Here is a 27101-nt window from a genome sequence, read left to right as displayed (position 1 = left end):
ATTTTTGTTCTATTCGGTTCAGTAATCAGTATACAGCCGGACCTTTTTTGAGTCCCATCGGGTAATTCTCTGATACTGTGAGCAGTCTTATAAATTTTGTTTCCCTTGAGTGTGAAATATATTATGTTTTTTGCGGCATAAGCGGTCTTTTCTTTTTTTACGATGACTTAGAACTTTGATTTTTTTTTCACACCTTCAAGAGCCTGCAGCAGTAGGTATATTGTTTTAATTTAACTCGATACCTCCACGCGTTCCCGAGGTACAGGGTCTTGAGAGACAGGCAGATACAACGGACGGACGCACAACAAAGTGATCCTATAAGGGTTACGTTTTTTCCTTGTAAGGTACAGACATAAAACCTATTCAAAACCAAAAGAGTATAGGTACTTAACAAATAAAAAAATTATCTGTTCTTAAAACAATTTAATTACATTTTTTAGTGTTTTACAATAATATCAAAAATACATGCTTAAATATAGTTGGTTCTTGATAATCTAACACCAGATAAATCGTAATGCTGTTGACACAATAATAATGTAAATCACAAGACTAAAATAAAAGATTCATAGCATTTTACAGAATACCTATCCCTGTTACTTGTGTACAATAATTATTGCTTTGCTCATACAAATATGGTCTTGCTGCAGGTCTGCACACATGTCGCACATAATAGCAACATTAACAGTACAGGAAACTATTTCATCTGCAGTCCCGCTGAAAACGAAATCTGGAAAGGTCTTTACATGTTGGGTTAACTAAAATAATATTAAAAAATTTAACTTACGCAAAATATAAAACAGTTACAATGACACACATTTTAATCCATTAAAAAGTGTTTTATTTAAAGGAAACTATTATATTATTTTTTAAATTAAAGTTTAAAGTAAGTTAACAACTATTGCACATCGGACTGTATCATGAGTGATCTCATACCTGCAGAGATTTGTATTGTTCAGAGAAACTTTTATGTTTCGCAAAAATTTAAACCACATGAGGATAAAACATGCCAGGTTGCCCCAGAAATTAAAAGTTGTTGTTATTGTCCTAGACTAATTAATCTACTGTGCATAACTGTCTTTTAGGCTTTTGGGAGAGCTAAAAATTTGATTAGACAGCTTAGCAACTATTGTGGGGTATATACAGTTATAGGAAAATCATATCCTTCTTTAGGTAATTCTAAAAAAATATAGTATAGACAGAGACCATGCTTTTATAGTTTCAAATTCAATGGCAAAGTTGGAATAAACTGATTAAAAAAAATAGGAGCTTCTCTTTAGAATAAAGCTATCAATATTTGTTTCTTATTTTATAAGTAGCAGCTTGATAGTTTTTAATATCAAAAAATATTTGTAAGATTAAATTATATAGGTGTTACTAAATTAAAAATACCTATCCATTATCCATCTTGTTTTTGTATTCTTTCTATACATTTTCAGTTTACCAGAGGTATATTTATTAATTGTATCAGTTTTGCTTTGCGAATGCCATTCATTTTTGTGAGTTGTATAAGGTTGCACTGGTCCAATTCTACTCCCCATTTTTGGCTAGATTCATGGGTTTAGCTTCTTTGCCTAGCAAATAGCACAATAAATATAGGTACCTAATTAATATTTTCTGTGCATTTGGACTATGTATTTGTTTTAAAATATTAGGCTTTTTCAAATCCAAATATATACAAATCTCACACTGGTGTTAAGATTATCAAGATAATCCTACAATCATATTGTATAATTCTGTTTTCAACAAAATATAACTCATTTAAGGACATTAATGATAACCCCCCCTCTCTCTGGTTCATCATCATGAACCTCTTTATCACTTCCTTCAGGATCCGAGTCTGTTTCTGAATCATCACTCACAAACCTCTCAATAGTTCTATATTCTCCAAATATAGCAGTATCTTTTGGTAGCTCTGGCATTTTAAGTCCAACTTTTTCCAGCAATTTCTCAGCAGCATGTTTGGTTTCAATTTCTTTCAAGTGTATATTATGGTTCTTTTGTAAATTTAAGGACTCATTTATGCTTAAAATCTTTGCAGGTCCATGGACAATTGGAGGGGGTGTTGCAGCTGTAATTTCCCAATGTTTATTCTTCTTTCTTAACATTTCTTTGTCAGGATCATGTGCATTAGATTTGGTTGTCTTGTATGGCTTAAAATTTTCTTTGGCCTTAATATTGCTTTCAGTTTTTTGAACTATATATCTAACATGTGGAATTTCATCAATATTTAAAAGATCTTCAGGAGTTATTGACGATTTTTCAGGTTTAATGATCTTGACTTTCTTCTTATCATCGGTGTGTTGAGTTAATATTTGTAGCACATCTTCAGGGTCACTATCATCATCAGAATCAAGACATGTGTGTTTATGATACTCAATTTTACCTTTCCATTCCATGTCTTCTACAGATTCCTTATCCAGGGGCGTTAAGTTCATATTGCTGAAAAGTTTACTAGTAATTTCTTCTTCTTGTTTTGATTTTATTTCAAGTTCAATTTTATCATAAAGAGCCTGAATTTTGGCTCCTTTATCAGGTAATTTACTTATGAAATTTCTATTATTTAATAATTTCCTTTGCCGATCCCGGAGCTCTATAAGCTCGGGTATCATTTTAGAACCTAAATCAGAAAGTTTGCCATCAATTTCACTCTTTGGAGGTGGTGGCAATAGACCTGGAACTTTTTTATTTATTCTCCTTGTTTCCTTGACAGCCATTTCACATATTTATCGAAAATCGTAAATAATACCTATTACCTACATTACATACAATGTTTGTGAGTAAACAGAATTAACAGATCAAACAGATGGTAAACATTCTTTTTTTTTTTGGGATTTTCTGATCTGGTAACTGGTAAACATTCATGACAGGGCCAGAGACTAGAGTATAAATTATTTTTGACAGGGCCTATGATCTAAGACGAGAAAGATCAAAGACCAAAGAGTATTTTTTTATTTCGCCCATTATGGGCAAGCCTATAGACCATAAAAGTCTATAGATCATACCGCCTAGTCTTTCGTTTAACTAAACCAATGAGTAAAATAATACTTACCAAAATAACAAAGAGGATGTAAATACAGAAACACATTCTGATAGTTTATGCCAATTCCTTTCTTCCTACTGTAGCTGGTATGGAAGGTATACCACAATCGATCAAAGTAGACATGCAAGCTTAGATTTTAATGGTTGTGATCTGTGCTACAGATTGAAACAAGATGTTTTTATTATTTTTAAATCACCTGATTCCTGCCGCCGAATTCCACCTTCGCACGACACGCCATAAATTAGAATATCATCCCCACCATCTGCATGTGTGGCGGTCCCCCACAGTGCGGTTTTCAAGGAACTTTACTTATCACTTAACAACAGGTGACCCGTACGCGCTTTTGTCCTCTTATTCCATAAAAAACAAAAACTTTCTTCCACGTACTACAAAGCTGTGGAATGAGCTTCCTTGTGCGGTGTTTCCGGGACAATAGGACATGGGTACCTTCAAAAAAAGCACTTACACTTTCTTCATGGGCCGGAAGCGCTCCTGTGATTCCTCTGGTGTGGCAAGAAGCAAGTTCTAAGTAAATTGTTGTGTTGCGTAAATTGGCTAACTATAATAGGTTGGAGTTGCCAAAATCCAATAACTTATATGGCAAAAGAAAATGGAACTATATATTGCCAAAAATCATAAATATTTCATCATAAATAAATAAAAAAAGATAATGTGGGAGGCGGTGATCACTTAACACCAGGTATGCTCCTCTTTGGGGGCGTCCATAAATTACGTGAAGTGTTTTTTTGAATTTGCTGTGAATTTGAATTAGGGCTCTCTTAAGTTGGAAATTAATTTTAATATTAATATTTTTGGCTAATTCAATTGTTCCTTAACTGTTCCTCAATGTTTGATCAAAATTTTTTTTTGTTCGTTTTTGTTTTAATTTTCAAAAATTAAATTTCAAGTTAGCGCCAACTATATGTTTTTTATTGTTTTTTTTTTTTATTTTTTTATACTTTGAAACTATCTCTTATAAATAAAAAAAAACATCTGTTCAGCCTTAATTACCATTTAATTTAATTATAAACTTTTTTTATCCCACGATAATAAAATTTTCCGCGCATGCGCAGTTATCTTCGCCATAAGTCTTGTCTACCACAAGACTCCATCAATATTAAGAATCATCAATATTATTATATACGTATTGAGAGAATTTGTTTTGCGTCAACACCAACAGAACACATGTGTATGTAAGGTGGCGTTTTAACTGATATCCTTTGTAGGAAATTAATTCAGCTTTCAATTATAACTGAATGATGTAAATTCTGTACATGATCGCGTCTAAGGTTTGAAGAATATAAGATCAGGGAAAACCGGTGATTAATACAAAAGTTAGTTGCTTTAATTATTTAGTTACATAAGAAAAAAATCAAATTGATACTTTTGATATATATTGATTTTTCAACGCAAACCTAAGTTTAAATTTAATGTAATTGGGCCTTATGAGAAAGAGTTCGTGTAAACAAACTTTTTTAATTGTCCTTTAATCACAAGTCTTGTGGTGGACAAGTCTTATGGCGAAGATTAAGATTATTGATTAGACTTAAGAGAGCCTTATATTAGTGGTTAATTCTCTTTGATTACATAGGTGAAGACTAAAGAATATTCCAAAGAGTATAACAATATATAGGAAATAGAGAGAGCTCAAGAAAGTTAGCCCCCCAGATATTTTTTTTATTTTTTAATTTTTTTTTATTACATCGTTAGTTCGCCATTTGTTCTTGATTGTTCTCTATAAACATTTGTTTGTTCTCGATTTATTTATTTAAAAAAAATTGCAATTCATTAAAATTGTAGAACAAATAGTAGGCGGGGGCTAACTTAAGGGTATGTTTTTAATTAATTGTTTTTAAATAAACAACAAAAGAACAAACAATTATTTATAGCGAACAATTAAGAACAAACTACGAACTGACGATATGCGATATTGAAAATTCAAAAATAGAAAAAAAATTTTGTTTTGGGGGGCTATGTTTGATGAGCCAACAGAGAGCTCTCTCTACGCATTATGAGCTGTCTATTTGAAAACTAGCGCCATCTGGAGATTGGCCCCGAAAATAACTATATATAAACTCGAAATTATACAATTAATTTTTAATGTTGTGACGCAATTAAATAACTAACTACTTTTTCATGTTGGTATTGCAATTTTTTACCATGTTGAAATTGTGCGTAGAGTTAGTTATTTAATTTTGTCACAACATAGAACTTAGAGGATAGATTTAGTAGTGTAAATATGCAAAATGGAACACGAGAGCTTTAAATATACGCAAACGCTAGGAGTAGCCGCCATTTTATGACCAGTGGGCATGACGCAAAAAGCTTTCATTTTCGGGCCAACTAACAGATGGCACTACAGTCTTCTGAAAACGTCACTCTAAGGCGTCTGGAATTATTAACTTATGATCTAAGCTCATGACCCAAGACTTAGATTGGCTGAATGCGCATACAGTGCAGTGCCAATAAAAAGACTTACGTTAACTCAAGAATATTCTCTTTGCTCTGCTCAAGAAGTATACTGATGGAAGTAAAGGGAGTGATTATGTACATTCTACTCTATACGATCCACAAACTAAATTTTGTAAAAATTTGGTTCTACACCAATCATGCTCAATTTTTACAGCAGAATCATATGCAGTCTATCAGGCATTAAAAAGAATACGCGAAATTCACAACTCTAAGAACTTTTTAATAGTAACAGATTTTTTAAGCTTAATAAAAGGTTTAACTAATCTTACAGTTAATTTTAAATCTAACTATATCCTCTTTTTTATAGAAGAAATAATATATAAATACCACCTTGAGCATATTCAAGTGGCCTTCTATGGGTGCCATCACATAATGGCTGATAAGACTGCATATGAAGGTATAAATTTAGTTGATGTTAAAAATGTTATAAAGATTCCTATGACTGATTGTCTCCAATATATTGACCAAGAAATTCAAAAGTTATGGTTAGACATGTGGAAGAAAGACCAAGATAATAAAGGAAAATGGTATGGTACCTGTCAGACCCTGGTACAATCAATTGAAGGTTTGTAAGAGAGATTTTACTACCACGATAAATAGATTGCGTTTTGGCCATAATACTGCACCGTCACACCTTGCAAGATTGGGTATAGTTGAGAATAAAATTTGCCCACATTGCAATTCAAATGGAGGAACAATGGACCACCTTATTTTTGACTGCCAAACATTTCTGATTGACAGACTCGTGCTGGCTAGTGAAATCAGTGACTCCAAAATTTTATGTGATTCTTCATCCCGCCCGCCTCCACTTGATCAATTATTAAGAGACAAAAGAAGTTATAAACCATTATATAAATATATTAACTATACAATTCTAACAATATAAAATAAAGTGAAGTGATAAGTGAACTGTGAAATGAAAAGTATACATATTTACCTTTCCGCATCGGCCGTGCCCGCGGGCACTGGTAATTCAAAAAACAATGAGAGCGGCTGTGCCGCGGGGCACTCTTTTACCTCATCCAGTTTTCACCCTTATTAGGTGTACAAGATGGTTTATTTGCCTACGCAGTTATGAACGAGTGAATTCCCAAACACATTTCGATCCGTTACGATTCAAGGCCACCAATATTCGACGTCATAGCTTTACGGACAAAGCACTTATGTGTCCACTTGTTCCCGGCCGGCGCAGCGAGCGGTCGTTATCAAGACTTTACACGAAGATCGTTCTTTGTGGAGATTTAAGCTTTATTTTATAATTAACATATACTATTCATTACAAAAACATAAAAGGAAATAAATAAAACAAGTAATTAACAATAATAACAATATTTATTTTAAAATATACCTATTTCTACACTTTTTTTCGAATGAAAAGTCTGTGTGAAATAAAAAAGAAAGACAATATGAATAATTTATACATGGTCTTATAGCTTGTTTCAATAGCTTTCAGTGACAGTCACTCAAATCACCCTGGTTATAAGCATTTTATAACTACACGTAAAATAATACACACGGGGAAAATGCCGTGAAAATGCCGGAAGCTTGCCGATCTACAGTGTACAGCGAGATCCGGAGCGCGCCGATCCGGAAAGGTTTAGATAATAAAAAAAGACTTGACTTAAAGGTCTTAGTTACCAGGTCATAAAATCCCAAAAAAAAAAAAAATTTTTACATAGTTAGACGGGGGATTTTTAGATAGTTAGGTATTAATAAAATGTAAAAAGCTGATGAATGCTGATTGCTGTATCCTAATTACCTGCTACTTCAAGATAAATTATTAGTTTTACCTTTGACGGGTTTAAAAGGTTTTAGTTTCTATTAAACTACAATAATTAGTAAAATCAGCTTGCAACAATAGGTAGTTTGTGTGTAAAAAATTATTTCTTCTTTCGTGTTGTGCTATTAATATGGACAAAGATACAATGGTAAGTTACTGTAGTTAATAGGTAGATACTTTATTACTAATTAATTAAATGTTAGAATGATTGTAAATATTTAGGTTGCTATTCTGAAATATTCCTACTGTAACATAGGACGTGTGCTCATACTTTTTATCTTAATATAGTGGATCTTGATACACAAACAATTATGAATCAAACAGCATTACGTACATTTATGATAATTCCACAGGGGTTGGTCTCTGTTGGAACAGAGGAGGAACCTAGCTATATTAATTTTAGAATTGCGACATATTTTGTGTGAATGTGTTTTCCTGGACCTGCTATCATTAAGATATCTATCTGGCCCATGTAAAACAGACAGGGGTTAAAAGAATACAAATACTTTTCAGATGCCTTTACACCTAGAGCCACTGCATCCCACTGACCTATGTGAGAAAAGACTGTGGATTGGAAATTTGGACACCAGAGTTAATGAGTATGTGTTTATTAATTTATTGGAATATATTAGTAATTTATACCTTTTTTAAATACCTTGCCAAAATGTTGAATATTTTATAGTCCATACATGTTTGGATATTAAAAGCTTGTTTTAATGAATTATTATTAAAATGTAGGGTTATTTTGCTTTGATCAGAGTTGAAACTATTTGGACCATATGTGTGTTGCCTTGACTATTACTGTCTCACAATTTTATAAATTTAATGTTGGAAATCAACATGCTGAAATCCAATTCTTCAACAACTTGAGATAATATGTCAGCTCATTGCAGAAGATGTAATTAGAATCATGAGAAAATCAATCTTAGCAGTAAGCTAAGTTAACAGTAGCCACCAATCACAATAGATCACATTGGTCATAGTGAAACAGGGCTGCACTGAACTGTACTAAAGCCGCTTTACAAACCATAACCATACACACTGTAATAACTTTGTGTAAGCAAATTTGAATTATTTTTAATTGAGGACAGTATCTACCAAAATGGTTTTCTTAGTCTTGTTAGGCTGTTAAGGTATATAAATAAAGTGATATTTTTGTTAGGGATGCCACATTGTGATCTAAGAGAGAACTGATATGGGCTGTAACACTTGGGGAAGTACATTCTCACCCTCATAACTGATGCGACATAGAGGATAGCCTAAACCTTGCACAGACCAATGGTGACTTCGTCTTAGCATATAGTCTGACAGGACTGGTTACAGTGGCAAGGCAAATAGATTTGCAAGATTATACACCTGTCCTGTGGACCTTAATCTGTAGACCTCACTCCATATTGTGACCTGTTTTGAACACTCCTGGATCACCTGCCCACTCCCTTATCCTGGGCACCATGCTGATCACATGATTAACACAATCTGCTCATTAGATTGCCCCATGTGTGGTACTACGGGTCTGCAGATTGAGCTGAGATTCTGTGCTTTTTGCATCTTATCATGACTAAATATTAAATTGAATTCAACACTGCAAAATATATTTCGCTCAAGTAAAGTTGGAATCACAATGTTTACTGTTCCACCAATCAAATCAAGTAAACTGAATATTTTTGAAAAAATTATAAAGCATCCACTGCTTGTAAACATATAACATAATACATCTGACTTGTCTTTGCGCCTTCTCACCTTTGCAATGTTATTTAATTATGTACTACTGCCATTGTCATAATTATTAAAAAACATATTTTTTTCAATTACCGGTATCAACTACTAAAACTGGTCCGTGTCTATGGTAACATTGAAAAGTTCGACATGTTGTTTCATCGTACTGGACCCAATGCTGGACAACCTCGTGGTTTTGCATTTGTCACCTATAAGATGAGAAAAGATGCAATACAAGCTATGAACTCGCTGAATGGTCAAATGCTGGGATGTAAGAGAATATGTGTTAAATTTGCCAAACAAGTATCGGTAAGTAAAGGGAACCACATGCTCAAGATTATATATATAAGTATGAAATAAAATTTTGGTTGCACTGTAGTGAAACCATGGTTAAATGAATTACTTCAGCACTCTATTTAGGATAGAGGTTGTCTGATTGTTAGTTATTGGCATCCATCACAAGATGTTGCCAGCATTTTATTTAAGTATAAACTTCTTTAGGCGGCTGAGCATTTCATTTTAAAGGTCTTGAATGAGAAATAGCTGTAATGTCAGTGGGAGGCTACTTTACACAGGATGCTGGCTAGATTATGGGTACCATAACGGCACCTATTTCTGCTATGAAGCAGTTATGTGTAAGTATAATTGTGATTCGGCGTATAGGATGCCGTAGCTAGTGAAATTACTGGGCAAATGAGACTTAACATATGTCACAAGCTCATGTATATGTCAACCTCACATTGATAAATTTATCTTGGCACCAATAATTACCGTAAACACTTGTAAATTTGTTAACATTGACCAAATATGTACTCAAAGCTTGGCGGTCTACTTCTGGATAAATTGTGGTGCCCCTTCCATAGAAGCTACACACACACAGGTAGATGTGTAATTATGAAGTTGCTGGTTTGGCTACTTGGTATGGTATGGTATAGGGGCTCCTGTTTCCGCAATTAAACCACTAGCACGGGTCCATTTTGCGTGCAGTAATGGCTAGTTACTCCAACCAGCTCCTTCCAGAAGCTCAGAACAATCCTGGGGTGTTCGCAGACTTCTTGAAGCGACCTCGTATTGGTTAAGGTTTTTGCCCGTTGGTTGGCCACCCCCGCACATTCCAGGATTTCGTGAGCGACTGTTTCGTCCTCGGCCAGACAGCCTCTGCACTTAGGACTGTCCGTTACGCCGATTGTGAAAAGGTGTTTGTTTAGTGATGTGTGACCCGTTAGGGTGCCCACCATTATACGGATGTCATGTCTGAGGCTGATAAGTCTACGTGCCAGTTTGGGCGACAGTGCAGGTCCCGCCTCTTTTGACTGTCTACAGCTTGAGACATTCATCCATCGCGTGTTGTGTAGGTTGTTGGTGAGAAATACTGGTTTGGCTATTTTGGATTACAATAAATTCTTGTCGGGGGGAGAGTCGAGATGCCAGAAATGAAGAGAAAATAAGAGTAAATTCTTCTTTTAATCTTCTATAAGTACAAAACTCAAAAAGTATAAATTCAAGTAATGCAGAAGAACACTCTTATTTGTATTCCAGTTTATGAGGATGTATTATCAATTTTATTTTTGCTTCTAAATAAAAAGTTAATAATGCATCTCTAAAAATTCTTCTTTGTCCAATTTTTGTAATCCCTACACAACTCATATTTCAGGAAGACCAAGACAAACCCAAACCAGAATTAGGTATACCTGCATTAACAGCAGCTAAGCCAGAATTTAAGCTAAGCAAGAAAACTGCAATCCAATCTATAGAAGCTAAACTAAAGATGATGGAGAGTATGAAAGCTGGTGATGACTTCGTTATTAACAAACTTGCAGCTCATGAAACACCTGTGATAACACAGTACCAAACAAAACAACAACTGCACAACAAAACCGTAAGCTCGTTTAGACGCAGGCATCCATATCACAAGAAAAGATAATTTGGATTACATTAGTAATAATTATTAGCCAATAATGAAGGATACATACTGCAATTGGACGTAGTTCCTGAAAACAGTTTCCAAACCACAAACATCACATTTTAAGAAATTCGTGTTTAAAGTTTAATAAATATTGGTGTATTCCATACATGTGGGTTGGGCTATTAAGTCATGATGTAAGAGTGACAGTAGGGCTGCCATTTTTTGTCAGTCTGTTAATATGAATCACATGACCAGTTTTGTGTTCTTAATTCAATTCGACATAATTGTGGTTTGGAACGTTTTTCTGGAATTACATCCAATTGTTTTAATTAGGGTTTTGCTGTTTCAAATCTTAACAGAATAGTTCAATTAAGATTTTAATTAACAGACATTATAATGGGTAATGATGTGTGTCATGCAGTTAGGGGCCACACTTTCTGTCCAACCTACGAGTAGATCGCAGTGTGTGTAAACTAATTTATCAATTTGGTATAAATCCTACGCAGCGTTTGAATCTGCAGAGAATAGACCGACAATAGAAACTTATTATGAAGTCCGCGTCAACCAATTTTGGCAGGGCTATGGGCGTGGCGTCCGTGACGCAATCAAAATTAACCAATCACATGGGTTGTCGCCGAAAGCTGATAGAACTTTATATTATAAACGACTAAGTGCTATGATAATTGTGTTGTGTAATTGCCCAGAAGCAGAATTATACGCAATAACGTACGTTTAGTATTTTCTTTGATTAACGCGAGTGTTACACATTTAAATAAAACACTTTTTTAAGGATTAAAACGCGTGTATTTATAACTGTGCTTTTACACTAGAATTTACCGTCGTTTTTTTCAACTGCATTAACCCTGAAAACGTGATCTGGAAAGGTTTCGAAACGTCGGGTTATCAAAAGCAATAATAAAATGTAACTTTTTCGCAAAATCTAATGTTAATTAATCCTTTAAAAAGGGTTTTATTTGAACGTACGTACGTTATTATATAAACCTTTGTTATTAGAGGTCGCTTGACCGCTGCGCGGTTCATGGAGAAAGTTTAGACGTCAAGTTGTTGTTGGTCTATTATCTATGTATTTGATGTTATGGTTCAAAACGGTTACAAATCTGTCGGTACTATACCTACACTCGAGGTGAAAGAGGTGCTTCGCGATGTCGAGGATGTTAGAGGTGCGTAGTTAATCTGACCTTGTCATAGATTAATATTAAAAAAACTAGATACATAAGTTGCACTAACATCTGAATAGGTTTATGCACTCCCGATTTTATATTTTCCTAATTTATTGTTCTTTTGATCTGATTTAGTTTTATTAAGCAGGTACTTATATTGAATGAGTTTTATTTGCATATTAGTAATAACTAGTAATACAAATAAATAATCGTTGGCTGTCTTATATTTTTAATTATCAATTTAGATATTGTGTTCATTAGATGTTAACATTACACGTTAAGAATGTATCTTTTAATAGTAAAATATTTTAAATGCTTACCTTTGAAATCATAATATCTTAGATTTCAATATTAGTTTTTGCTTTTCAAAAATAACGCTTTAATAAAGATATTGTGTTTCAATTACCTACTTTGTTATATTTTTATGTACTCATTGTAACTTAAGACTTAATATTATGTGTGTAATAAACTCAAATGTTGGATTAACTTTAAATGTTTTTTATTTATCTGGGAATCCATTGGACGGCACAACGGCATATGAATCACTTTTTGTAAATCAAAAACCACCCATTTGTTGCACACACCTGAGAAGTACGGGCGCATGAAACTCTTAATAAAATTTCTTTACAATAAAATTTTTTATTTTAAAAGTATAAAGGCGGTCGCTCCATTCCCAATCTATGGTATCATTAAGATAGGCATTTATGTTATAGGTTATATATACCTTTACCACACAAACTTCTGTTAACAAATTCATAAAATTTTTTTTTGAACATTTTCTGGGATCATGCTCTAAAAGTATATACATCGTCTCGCAAAATACTTTTTTACTGGTCCTAACCGAGTAGTAGGTATAAAAAATAGTAGACTAGAAAATTCACTTTATGTGCCTATGTACATATATAACATTATCAAGAATATATTGAGAGGCAACAGTTAGGTAAAAATAGCGCGAATAGCTTTCTGCAGCACAAATATGCTATTAATATCGGCTGCATTGCCGCATAGCAATATACTAAAAGATAATATAAAAATAAAGTAAACTAGTCGCGCTGTCTCTGTGTCAGATAAATTGTCTAAACTTTTTTAACGCGTATGCTGCAGAACTAGGTCTATTGGCCAATCCTGCAAAATGGGGGCCCCATTGTAATTTGGAATTCAGAATAATGCCAAGAAATATAGCAGATTCAACAGGTTTTTATCCCCTTTCCGTATAACAAAACACTTGCATCTACATTTTTGACATTTGGCACTATTTTATATATTTAGTTTCTTGCTATTTAACATTAGGTAAGTAACGCTAAACCAGTACACGATGTCATATAGAATATCGTTTACCATTATGGCACCCCCGTACTGTGAGGAGTCCCAGGTCTGCCATTCACATCGCAGAGCGCGAGTTCCTTTTATGCCCTAGTGACACAACTTCCTGAGGCCTGATCAGCGTTGAATGGGCAACCCAATTAAATCTGTTAAAATTCTGGATTAGCTCAATAACTACATCTGTTGTTGAACGTCCCCTAGTAAAGCCAAATTGATTCATATGAAGTAACTTTTGTGAGTTAAGGTAGGTAGGTAAGCATTTGGCTTAAAATCCTTTTTTTTTCAGGTCGGCAACACCGACACAGGATGAGTTATTCGTTCGGGTCAGAAGTGCATCCCAACTTAAATATTAGCGTAGAAGGTCAAGAAACGCCATGTTTAAATTATTTATTAAGAAACCATTGCAAGAAATGGTGCTGTGACATTAATTATTGAACTTATTATTTTAATAGAAATGATTTATTTATCAGCAGTTTTCTCATGTGTAGAGATCTAAAAGTTTAAGTTATTTCCACAGGGCTTACAAAACTGAAATTGAAAATTAGTTAAAACATTCTCTTACCTCTTATTTACCAGAAGAAGTAACGCTGGTGGAGGGGACAAGAGTGTTTGTGATAGAAACTGGAATATCATTTAGAAATATCTATTAATAGTCATTTTACGTTAAATTATGAAAAATTACGTATGGCATTGTCATCTATATTAGCAAACACATGACGAATATGGCAAGACTGCTGCGTTTGTGTCACTTTGGAGGTTTACTGGTGCGTAAAATGTACTTAAAATTAAAATGCATACCTAATAGTTGGAACTATGGGCCTTATTTCGAGACGCGTTTTATAACACGGATTAATTAACACATACTCCCATCTTAAAGCCATCAACGCGTTTTTTTACTTCTGGTTTTGCAGATGTCTATGGGCGGTTGTCTCATGACGTAAGTCTCTTGCCCGTTTGCCCCCTCTTATACATAAAAAAAACCCATCTAATGGACTCCCGCGATTGATTTTTTTTAAATAATACGTCTTCGAAATGTTTTTCATACATATCTGTAGTGGGTTGCCAGGATTACATTTCCAACAGTTCTAATAAATTGTAGTTCCCTAAAGAATTAATTAACCCTTTCCAATAAGCTTTCAACTACAGAATACCGTGATTTGAAAGTAAATTCAACAGCTTCATTTTGTTGGTAGGTTTTTATAGAATCTTGGGTACTTTCTTGACAACTAACAAACAAAAACTCCGATGTCTTATGTTTGCAGTTCGAATTTAAAATCCCTTAATTGCTTTGAACAGAAAATTTTGTTAACATAATTATGCAAAGGACTTCTATACACCTTACTCAGTAAAAAAAAATACATATGGATGTGTTCATTTTTATTAAATACTAACGTATCAAATAACAATATTCATCTTCTTATATATAAATCTATGCTTATTTTCAAATAGATAAACAGATAACTACTTAAGTCACTAGTAGTATTAAACTTAAAGTAACTAATATATCCCCGCGCTATAATATGGGGTCAAATCGCCATCTTAGTGACGTCATGGCATACAACAACTGTTAGTTGACGGATCGCAGATGTTTATATTATGACAAGGTTCCGACGCGCGGGTTTATGACACATTCACTGCTAGCTTTGAAAAGTCAAGTGACATAATATAACTCTGTGGTCCGTCAACCCATGATAAAAATCAGCATGTTTTACAATCACTGGTTTTATATAATAAATAATGTATCCTAGAATACTTAACACACAATTTTTGTGTATAACACACTGGGCTTGAAGTAAAAACACATTTTAGTGAAAAATTTGTTTAAAAGAAATTAAATTTAATAAATAGTTTCTATACTTCTCATTCAAATTAGAAACACCATATATAATATAAATAATATATATATTACAGATAAGAAAATAACATAAATTTCTTCTCAATCACTTTAAAATTAATTTTTGTACAAAAACTTTAAATGAATGAAAAAATTGTTTAAATTTAGTTAAGGTACAGTCAAAACCATTCACATGACCAACCATGACAATTATTTGGTTCGTTCCCAATATACTATCTACAGATAGAGATAAATTGCGACCTTCTACTGTCAGTAATTTGCTGTCAATAATCTGAAGCTGTCCCAATATACCCGATAAGTCATTCTTATCGCCTTATATTGGGACACGTGAATTGCAATTTCTGTCTCACCTGATTCCTGCCGCCGAATCCCACCTTCGCACGACACGCCACAAGTTGCGTAGACACGTCGCTTCATTGTGTGTCTTCTACCACATTTATCACGGGGAGTGTTCCGAAGAGCTGTTTAACCTGATTCCTGCCGCTTAATTCCACCTTCGCACGACACGCCACAAGTAAGGATATCATCCCCACCATCTAGATGCGTGGCGGTCCTCCACAGTGCCAGGTTTTGATGGAGCTTTCTTCCACGTACTACAAAGCTGTGGAGTGAACTTCCTGGTGCAGTGTTTCCGGGACGATACGACATGGGTACCTTCAAAATAGCGCGTACACCTTCCTTACAACGCTCCTGTGATTCCTCTGGTGTTGCAAGATAATGTGGGCGGCGGTGATCACTTAACACCAGGTGACGCGGACGCTCTTTTTTCCATAAAAAAAGTGATAGTATTCCTATTGTTTCCTCTTCGGAATATTTGACAATAACATGTTAATTAATAAAATCGTATGTGCATCAAGAATAAAAAACTGCAGCAGGAAAATATAATTATAATCAGTCATATGATTATCACTTTCAGTTTGTTTAACCAATAGTTAATATGTTTGATGCTTTTGTAATAGATTTTGACTGTAATCATTTTAAAATAATGCCACTCAAACAAGACAGAGCTATAACATTTAAAATCTTACATGCTTACGTGTATAAAGTTTGTACAAACGTTAAATAAATATTCCAAGACTCACATATGTGATAGAAGGTAATCTTCTAAAAGAAATAATAAAATAAAATCACAGAAAAGATGAGTTACAAGGCGATAATCCAAGGATATATTATACAGATCAATCTTAGGATAGTATAGTCTCACTAGTTTTAAATCCCGGCATGCTGCAATTGGACAAAGAATTATGGAGCTTCTGTGAGGAATATGTGATTAAGTAGTCATCATCCTCTGCATCCAGTTTCCTTTTCAGACTAGTATACTGGGTCTCATCATCACCTTCCTTCAGCCAGTCTTTATATTCTACACATAGAGGCCATATTGTTTTTCCTGATCTGGAAAATAAAAAATAGTAAATTCACACTATTTTTATAAATAAAAATAATTTTATTGTGACTATAATTTATCTTAAGAGTTTGGCGTTTATTAGGGGCTCCATAGATTTTGTTACTCGTATTTTACTGTTTTTAGCCCCCCTTCCCGCACTTGTCACAGGTGGTCACATTTGTAAAACTCTTCCCCCAAGTGGTGATGTCACATTTGTAAAATTTTATTTTTATAAGTAATTAACTGAATCTAGCTATTAGTAAAATTTTTCTATAGAATGAACAGCTTTGTGTCTTATTAAGCCTAATAAAAAAGGATATGAGTCAGTAATATTTCTTAAAATTTTGCTTTACCTACTATAACTTACGAGTTTAAATATTGTAAATATTAGCATGAGACTTCACAAAGCTTTTCAGCTCTCTGTCCCTTGTCACACAAATCACAATGTCATATTTGTCCCCCCCCCCCTCTATTAAAGTGTGACGTAAGTTCCCATAGGGGAATTAATGTTGCCGAGGATATTTTTACAAATTGTGTAATGTTCCGATTTGAGTACAGAAATGGATACTTCTCAAAAGCTTAAGACAATTCTACAGCTGTATCAGATATTTTTTTGGGAGGCGACGAAATACTTGAATCGCCAATTAACATCCCGACCCTCCTTATCGATATATTCGATACGTGTTTCGCTACTACAAGAGGCCTCGTCAGGGGCTGTTGACTTGCCGAACTCTGAAACGAAAATCTTCTCTCGTTCTAAAGCCCAGCAAGTCAACGGGCGCGTGGTGCATTCTATATATAATATTAATAATAATATTGACACACTTTTTACACAAATTATCTTGCCCAAGTTAAGCACATATAGCCTGTGTTATAGGTTACAAGACAATAATATATTTAATACAATATACTTACTTAAACATACATAAATTCATATAAACATACATAAATACATTTAAACATATATAGACTAACAAAACTTATCAGAGTAGCATGTAACATTTATAACATTTAAATAATTTTATAATGGATTCAATAAAAAGTCTTCACAAAAGCGCGAAAGCCCTTAGAGCGCTTTCGAACTACGTCTGATCAAAGTCCGAACGAACAATTTCTATGGTAGATTACGCACTAGATCCGGCTTCCGTCATCCGATTTCTTTCCGTCAAACGCGAAGTAAAGTTATTCCGAAATTGAAAACTTTTCGTCCTTATCGTCTCTTTGTCACTACAGAATTACATGACAGGGAGAAGTAATTTTAAACTTGGAGTAACTTTTCATTGTGTTTATAATTTTTTTATATTTGTCTGAACTAAGTAAAAGTATGTGTGAAATAAATGCAATTGGAAATACTTACAGTGGCAAGGTGTATGGATCATATGGAAACCACTCGTCATATTCCACAGTGTTTGTTAATGATAACCTCGTGTTCTTCTCTATAATAGCCTGGCAGTACACAACCTGGTGTGATCTTGTTACAGATGAAAAGGCTCTGGTGACTTGTGGAGGACAGGTTCTCAGTGGGTTTAAGGGGCAGCTTACAAGACGTGGCAGGTTCAATGATTCCACAAAATTTAAACCTGGAAATTATTAATATTTCAAATCAAATCAAAATCACTTTTTTCATGTAGGTCACGGAAATGACACTTATATAGTTATATAGTCAAAAAGAATATTATTAAAATATAAAATAAATAAATGAAAATAGAGATCACACTAAAATAATGTTAATAATTTATACACTGAATTTAATTCATAGTTTCCCTACCATAGTTTCATGGTCTAAATATCGACCCCTATTAATTATAACAAAATGATCTCAGGTTGAATGAAACTTTTAAGATGACTAAGACACTGTTTACGTTGTGTTACGTGTACCATCTTATTATAAGAATAACTATAATTTTAGGAGGAAGTATCATTTTTCAATAATGATAAAAAAAACAAGATGATAAGTGTGCTCAAGACGAAAAACTCAGCAGAGATAGGATTTTTAAATTAATTTACCTGTGGGCGTCTTAGGTATCGGTTCAGAAAATAGTTTGGGAATATCTGATTTAAAAGATCTTAATTTTATTTCATTAGGGTTTAAATAAGATTAAGCGGAACAGAGAAGCACCACGGCTTCTAAGAATGTAACGAAATTATTAAGTTTCATCTTAGAATTTTTTTTCAGGCAACTGGGGCTGTATATCAATATGAACATGTGAAATGTTGACTTCCAAATAGTACAACATTCCAAGAATGCCCTCAATAAATTGTCATGTCAATTCAATTCAACCCAGGGACGCAAAATCAGTAATCATGTTTCTGTGGCACTCTCAATTGACGGTAACATTCTGACCGGCATCATCTTTTTTTTTATGGAAGAGCAGAACAAACGAACTTCCTCTGTCAAGGTGGTCACCTGGTGTATAGTGATCACTGCTGCCCACATTCTCTTGCAAAACCAGAAGAATCACAGGAGCGTTGCCGGCCTTTAAGGAATATATACGCGCTTTTTTGAAGGTATGTCGTGTCATCCCGGAAACAAGGAAGCTCATTGCACAACTTTGTGGTATTTAGAAGAAAGATCTTTGATAACCGCTTTCTGCAGAAACACCACAAATCCAGACGGTGGGAATCATATTCTAATTTGTGAGCCTATGACGGGCATAATAGTCACACGGTTTCAGGCTTTACATAAGCTAGATCACTTAAGCCGTGATTTATCTTTAGTATCATCACAGTTCCTAAAATTAAAGTTCACAATAGCTAATCAACTCATTTGGGTTATCAACAGTAAGCTCCACAGTAGCAATAATTTCTGTGTGCATCCACTAGTATGAGTTGTGCGAAATAACATGATACGAAGAACTTACTGTTAACCGTTAAATGGACGTAGCACACAATAAGTTTGGCTAACAGAACCATAATTTTCATAATAAATTTGTTGTTCTGCCATCAGTCCTTTTTGGTAAACCGAACTGATTTATGAATCAACTGTATAATCTATTTCAATGTATAATGCATTGCATTTAAAACATTTTAGGATATTATCTTAATTCAATTTAATTACTTACTACTTTTACTCCTAAAGAGGTGATGATTCTTGAATGCAACAAGATAAAATATTGCATGACATATGGCATGGAAGGCACCATGGACCTTTGTACTGTCATTTGCTGATGTTTCCTGTGTCGCTGTTATGTAACCGTGACACCAGTCAGCCATTGTCTTTAAATAATGCACTAATCTGGTCCTAGTTACTCTGACACATCTCGCTAACAATCCTGCTAAGTGACTGGCTGCTGTCCGTCTTGTTGTCAATGCTCCTGGTCCTATGCCATGCAGTCCTGCTGCGATCATCCACAGATTTTTGAATATCCTATCTGCACATTGCTGGTTTATGGATATAGCATAGAGAAGCAGGAACTGCACATGTCTGTTAAGATAAATTCAAATTTAAATATTTGTTCAACTATAATTTAGTGAGCGGTACTCAAAGAGGAATCAGAAGTGGCACAAAATGGCTTGTTCATCAAATGCTTAAGAAACTTTTTCTTATAGCAGTGAGAGTTGAAATTTTGAATTGAAAACCTCTTTAGCCGCATTGGGCACTTTTTGGTAGGGGAAAATTTTATGGGTTCGCGTCACCGACGTGCTCATGACAGGAGTTTAGTAACGAAAGAACTAAATAATATAAATTTAATTCGGTATATTATATAATTAAAATAAATAATAATAACACTTTTAGGATGTGTGTAATCTCGTGAGTTTGCATCACCGAAATGCTTACAGCAGTATATCTGTAGCTATACAGGTGACATATTAAAATAACTAAATTTAAATGAAATTAAAAATTTAATAGATGATATTTATATATAGATATGATATTTCAAATTTTGTCAAAGATTTACCACTATGGAGAAGTTGAGCTTTTATGAGAAGAAATAGCATCATCATTAACACTCTTTTTAATTTATATTTACACTTCAATGATTCAGTTTAAGGATGACAGTTATTTAAAGCTATTTGATGGGGATAGCAGTAAATATGTTAATAAAAACAAGATTCCATACCTAATTCCATATGTGGGTAGTATGACTCTCTCAAAAACATTACAGAGACTGTATAGGATATGTTCCCTCTCATCTTGCATCCACTGCAGCATCTCAAACATGCAACAATCCAGTATGTGACTGACTTTATCCTTTTCATCCACTTCCATTTTGTATATTGATTCTTGTTCCAACATTTTGTTTCCCTCAACAACATTTACATCCATTTCTATCATTCTGTAATAATAAATGGTAATATTTATAATTTTTAATGAATTACTTTTGGGTAAAGGTTGGGAAAGTATTTTCGATGTTGGAAATGGAAATATTAGCTTATATGACAGATGTTGTTCTGTACATAATAAATAGAATACAGTTTTTTATGAATTCATAAAAAACATTTCATAACATCAAGAATTATTTCGTTGAATATGCTCCGCTCCATCTTATAATGTGTGTGTCAATAAATTCTCTCATAGAAAATATGTCTATACAAAACAAATATTGGATATAAAAATAATTATAGGTCACAAATTGAAATAAAAACTATCCCATCTCTCAAGTGGGACTAAACTGCACTCCATGAATTAATCCCCATTAAAATCCATTCATTAGTTTAAAAGTTCACTCGAAACAAACATCGGGACACTGGATTTATATTAAGAAGATAAATGATGAGTCTTACTTTATAATAATGGTGGTCAAAATCTGTTCCCTTAGTGATGTTATGTATTTACTAATCCATATTAAATTGTACACATATGATCTATTGACTCGTCCAGCTTTATAGTAAGGGAAATTTTCCACAATTGTCTGCATCAGAATGTTACTGCTCCTATAAACAATATATTAATATTAAATTATTTAGATGTCTCTATAAAGCAAACTACCACTAGAGAGGTATATAAAACACTATCAAGACAATAATAAGAGCCCAGGATTTGACCAAATTACCAAAGAAGTCCTAATAGAACTGCCAAAAAAAGGGATAGTCTTTCTTACAATACTCATCAAATGCATTATGAGAGTTGGTTATTATCCAAGCATATGGAAAATTTTACAAATAATAATGATCTACAAAGATGGAAAACCAATCAATGAAGTTGGCTCATATAGACCGATTAGCCTCTAACCTGTAATGTCTAAGCTCTTTGAGAAAATTGTATTGTCAAGGATGATAACAATCTTAAAAGAAAGATCCATAATCCCACATTACCAATTTGGGTTCAGACAAGAGCATGGGACTATCAAGCAAGTACATAGAGTTATTTACCAAATTAGGAAATCATTAGAGAAAAGAGAATACTGCTCGGCAGCCTTTTTAGATATACAGCAGGCATTTCATAAAGTATGGCACAAGGGCTTACTGTATAAAATCAAAACCCTATTGCCATATCCCTTCTTTGGATTGCTTAAAATACATCTCAGAAAGAATATTCCAAGTCAAAGAAGGTATTCTGTAATAATGAGTTTTTCATCATAAAGAGAGGGTGGGAGCCTGCCTTTATACTGATATGTGCAAACATTTTTCAAGATCTTATTGACCTGTAAACACACTGCCTTGCAGTTCATCCCACAGTTAGGTGAAGAGTGCAGGTGCCACAATTACAAAGGCTTAAAGCCTGCAAGTTGACTGAACAGACACCTGTCTCCCACAATTGTATTATTCATTGGTGGTGCAAGTACAACATGGTTACACTGGGGAGGTACACAAGAAGATGCAGATGTTATTTAATTTTACCATGTGGTGTGATTTTGAAATAAAAAAATAAAATTAAAATAGAAGAGACAATGAATGATACCTTTATGGAACAGCAACCATTTTAAGTAGTGTTGTATAGTAAAATGGTTCTAGTTTATATACTGGGGTGCACGAGACCAGAGAAACACTTACACCTTCGCACGACATGCCACAAGTTAGAATATCATCCCCACCACCTGGATGTGTGGCGGTCCTCCACAGTGCGGTTTTCAAGGAGCTTTCTTCCACGTACTACAAAGCTGTGGAATTAGCTTCCTTGTGCGGTGTTTCCGGGACGATACAACATTTATATTGTGGGTGGTGGTGATTACTTAACAACAGGTGACCCGTACGCTCATTTGTCCTCCTATTCCATAAAAAAAGGTCACAAATTAAGACCTGCATGAGCTTAATCAACATCTACAGTCTAACTGGGCTACTTATATGTAAAACACATAAGTTTTATTTTATCAACAACAGTATCATATTATTAAGAACTTTTTATGATTTGTGTAACTACTCACATTGGCATAACTGCAACAATATGTGCAATTAATGAATGAATATTTGACCACCTTGCTACTTGCTCTTTTGAAGGTTGATCATCCCATTCATCACATTCAACTAAAAGAAAAAAAGATTTTAATGTCAAGAACAATAAAATAATTGCAAATGTTATAAATAGCAATAATATAGTAATTAAATTCAATTTCTATGTACAATATTAATATTTATTTCTATTTTTCTATTATAGTAAATGGACATAGTTCCTGAAAAACGTTCCAAGCCACAAACATCACATTTTAAGGAATATTTAAAGTTTAATAAATATTAGTGTATTCCATACATGTGGGTTGGGCTACTAAGTCATGATGTCATTTAAAGAGTGACAGTAGGGCTGCCATTGTTTGTCAGTCTGTTAATATGAATAATGTGACTAGTTTTATGTTCTTAGCTCAATTTTCATCATTGTGGTTTCAAAAGTTTTTCTGGAATTAAGTCCAAATACAGTAAAATATTTTCTCAGTAATTAGTCAGTAGTAACAGTAAATCATATGTTTTATCCCTGGTATCAGGAGAACACATTCTTATACACATAAAAACACCCATGACAAATCCCTACTCATAAATATAACTAAGGTAAAATGTAATAGCAATGGATTATACAGTCTATAGAATATAGCATATAACACTTGTCCCCTCAAAACAAATTTTTACACGCTGCAGCCAGGAAAAAGCCAAGGAGTTAAAGTACTCGTTTGTTTGGATTAGGAATGGAAAAATTTGTGTTAGGAAATCTTCTGACTCAAAATACATTTTGATCAGAAATGAAAAAAGTCTTGAATTAATGAGTTAAAACATCTTATTCCTAATGGTACACTTTTTGCAAACGATTGATGTGGTATAATGCTTTTTTGTGTAATAATTTTGAGTGAAACGTGGTTAAATGTAAATATCAACTCTTCTGAATTGTTCGATGATCGGTATTTTGTAATGCGCAGAGATCGAAGTGAAAATTTCCTTAAACATTTTAAAAAAAAACTTGGTGGAGGTGTACTTATGGCAATATCTAAAAAGGTTGAATATGTCCTGAGATGCGATTGGCAATCCAACTTGGTGGAGGATTTATGGATTCAAATAAAAGTAGATCCTGTTACTACTATCAATTTATGTACAGTATATTTACCGGATTACCTACCCACCATATGTAGAATTTCTTAATAAATGTCAAAATATTATGAGCAGCCATCCAAACCATAAAATCTGCATTATTGCTGACTTTAACTTGGGTAGTATGATGTGGTCGAACCAAACAGGATTTCCTCTAAGCCACGTGTGCGAAAAATCTAGAGCATTGTTTGAGTTTTTCCAGCTGACTTTATCAAAACTTAACTACATTCCTAACCACTTAAATAGAATCTTGGACTTGGCGATAACGGATTCACCTGATACTATCTCACTAAGTCATACCATTGCTGTTTGCCGCTTAGACTCACACCTCCCTTTGAGCTTACCCTACTTAGTAGTCGAGCCCCGTTGCTTGAACTCAACAACTCTATAACTGAGAAACTCTGTTTTCATAAGACCAATTACGAGAGCTGTAATAGGGAAATTCAAGACTTTGATTGGGAGCAGTCGGCTTTGCAACTTGATTGTGATGAGTTCGTTCATTGTTTTTATAACACTTTGTATGAAATAATTGAAAAGTACACACCCAAAACCAAAGTACGCAAAAAATCTTATCCCGTTTGATTTTCTACTGGGCTAGTAAAGTTGCTAAAATCTAAATTTAAATTTCATGTCAAATTTAAAACTTACGGTAATCCAAGAGATTATGATACTTTTGCAATGTTAAGATGTAGAGCTAAGGTAGTTTTTGATCAATGTTTTCGCACATATATAAATCGCATAGAGTCTGATCTGGCTATAAATTTAAAAGCGTTTTGGCGTTACACTAAAGACAGATGAGTTACAATAACCGATACGCTAATGATGGCCCTGGCATTGTGAACTTGTTTGCTGATCATTTCTCGTCGGTTTACTCTATGAACGCTAATAGTAATGTGAACTATATTCCTGACTTTCCTCCTTTGGCTTTTTCAATCTGCCAATTTTCAGTGTCTCTAGAAAATGTTATTCAACAGCTTAAATCCATTGATTTATCCAAAAATTCTGGACCAGATGGTATACCACCCATTTTAATTCGTATGTGCGCTGTGAGTCTTGCCAAACCCCTCGTTCTTATTTACAACATATCACTACAAAATGGAATCTTTCCTGCTTTATGGAAGATTGCTAAAGTAACACCAATATATAAGACTGGGGACAAAACAAATGTCGCAAACTACCGCCCGATAACCATTCTAAGTTGGTTCGCCAAAATCTTTGAAAGTGGTTAAAGACATGTGACATTAAGATGGCTTAAGCTCAAGTCAGCACGGTTTCTTTGCGGGTCGTTCAACTGTTTCTAACTTACTGGTATATACTTCATTCTTATGTGAGACAATTAACATTAAGTTTGATAAACTTTAAAGTTCCAACACGATCTGTGCGTATTCCATGTTTATTTTCGATCAATTCCTCAAATAATAATGTATCACATAACAACCCGATTATGAGAATTTTAGAGAATTTAACGAAGTGTGTGCTGATTTTGATATATTCTTTACAAATGTAGACATTTTTAAAAATACTCTTTATAAAACTTTCTAGTTTACATAAAATAATTTAATGTTTAACTATATTTCGTTATACTGTAATTTACTATTGTGTCCACTTATTAATTTTTTATTTTTTTTTTACTGTATTTGGTGAATGATGTGTACAATTTTAATTGGATCTCGGGATCATAAAAATATGCTATACTTGTTATTAGATGATAGTTTTATCTTGTTATCTGTTATTGTACCTACTTGTAAATAAATATATATACCTCTAAATAGTTTCACCAGCTCTGTCATCACTCTTGGACAGTGATAAGTGTGTGCTGTCAATAGACTTACAATAAATGTACCAAATACATCAACAATTTCTTGATCTCTGGTCACCCATTCAATATTACAAAGTACCTGAATAAAACTTTTTAATTCTCTCTCCATATAAATAACACATGATAGACAATCTTCAAATAACACTTTAAAGTTGCTGTCACTAAGTTGCCCATCATTTAATATTTTAAGCAATTCATTGTAGGATACACTATTTCCATCTTTGATGAAATTCACTAAAATTCGCTCTATTTGTTTACTTTTAAAACATACTTTCATTCGTGTCACAGCTGCTTGGCGATCTAGTGTCTTTCTCATCAATGCAGCTACGCTCTTTTGCGCTGTTACTGCCATGTTTATTGAGTTTTTAAATCTGAAGATAAATTCTTTAGAAAGGCTATAACTTCAGGCTGCCGTAGCAGTTCAGCCTTCTTATGGTTAAGTATTTCTCGTAACACGTTGCTACTGTCTTCTATTGATGGCACTGATAATGGACTTTGCTCGAAACTTGTACTCGGTTTGCAATAAAGAGGACTACCTTCCGTCAGTTCACTGCTTCTCTTATCTTTTAGATACAATTGTAATCTTTCCAAAACCACTTTACTGTCACCTTCTTTCTTCTCGGCAGTATAACCTTCTTTAGACATTTCAATTTATTATTCACATTTTTAACAAGACCAGTTGCAAACCAGTCGACAGATTTACATTCAAAAATTTATTAATACACTAATGACTTGTAACGGAAGCTATTTATGTGAAAAAGTGTTATTTTAATAATAAAAGCACGTGTGTGCAGTACTTACAATTTTTACGCACAATTTCATATAATAATAACCAAAGAGGATGTAAATTCTTAATACTAAGTATAATATTTCAAATTCACATTCAGACCACAGACTCTTATCAAAATCAATGTCATCGGACATGCACAAAAGTCAAAAATATCTATCTATAAAAATATAGATATCGTATCCCACGTTATCGAGGGTTCAGCGCACGGCCACGAAAACGTAGAACATCTTCCCCACTAGCTTTGTATTGTGCAGGTTTAACGCGCGGATGCGAGTAAGTAAGTAGAACAACTACACTCCTAGCGTTGTATCGTGCAGGTTTAGCACGCGGCCGCGAATAAGTAGAACATATTCCCTACTACCGTTATATCGTGCCGGTTTAGC

At 33.8% G+C, this 27101-nt stretch overlaps 3 protein-coding genes across 4 annotated transcripts; 1 reads left to right on the top strand and 2 right to left on the bottom strand.

The window, feature by feature from the left end:
* Positions 1–403: 403 nt before the first annotated feature.
* LOC126975031 (DNA-directed RNA polymerase II subunit GRINL1A) lies at positions 404–2835 on the bottom strand. Its single transcript, XM_050822805.1, has one exon. The coding sequence runs from the start codon at positions 2712–2714 to the stop codon at positions 1755–1757; it is 960 nt and encodes a 319-aa protein (XP_050678762.1). The 5' UTR covers positions 2715–2835; the 3' UTR covers positions 404–1754.
* A 4368-nt stretch (positions 2836–7203) lies between these two features.
* LOC126975030 (probable RNA-binding protein 18) lies at positions 7204–12582 on the top strand. Of its 2 annotated transcripts, none has more exons than XM_050822804.1 (4): positions 7204–7373; positions 7806–7895; positions 9111–9317; positions 10663–12582. In XM_050822804.1, the coding sequence occupies exons 2-4, from the start codon at positions 7806–7808 to the stop codon at positions 10930–10932; spliced, it is 567 nt and encodes a 188-aa protein (XP_050678761.1). In that variant the 5' UTR covers positions 7204–7373; the 3' UTR covers positions 10933–12582. The 2 variants fall into 2 exon arrangements, with proteins under 2 accessions (XP_050678761.1, XP_050678759.1); XM_050822802.1 differs by having other exon boundaries at positions 7204–7440.
* Positions 12583–14782: 2200 nt separating this feature from the next.
* Positions 14783–26754, bottom strand: LOC126975028 (RNA polymerase I-specific transcription initiation factor RRN3). The gene is made up of 7 exons (XM_050822801.1): positions 25872–26754; positions 22963–23062; positions 21383–21532; positions 20719–20934; positions 19720–20081; positions 18015–18237; positions 14783–16665 (listed from the first exon to the last, which is right to left on the bottom strand). The coding sequence occupies exons 1-7, from the start codon at positions 26278–26280 to the stop codon at positions 16458–16460; spliced, it is 1668 nt and encodes a 555-aa protein (XP_050678758.1). The 5' UTR covers positions 26281–26754; the 3' UTR covers positions 14783–16457.
* Between the last annotated feature and the right edge of the window lie 347 nt (positions 26755–27101).

Source organism: Leptidea sinapis, chromosome 34 (genome assembly GCF_905404315.1).
Source record: "Leptidea sinapis chromosome 34, ilLepSina1.1, whole genome shotgun sequence".
NCBI classification, from domain to species: Eukaryota; Metazoa; Arthropoda; class Insecta; order Lepidoptera; family Pieridae; genus Leptidea; species Leptidea sinapis.
This window is presented reverse-complemented; position numbering and strand designations above follow the sequence as displayed.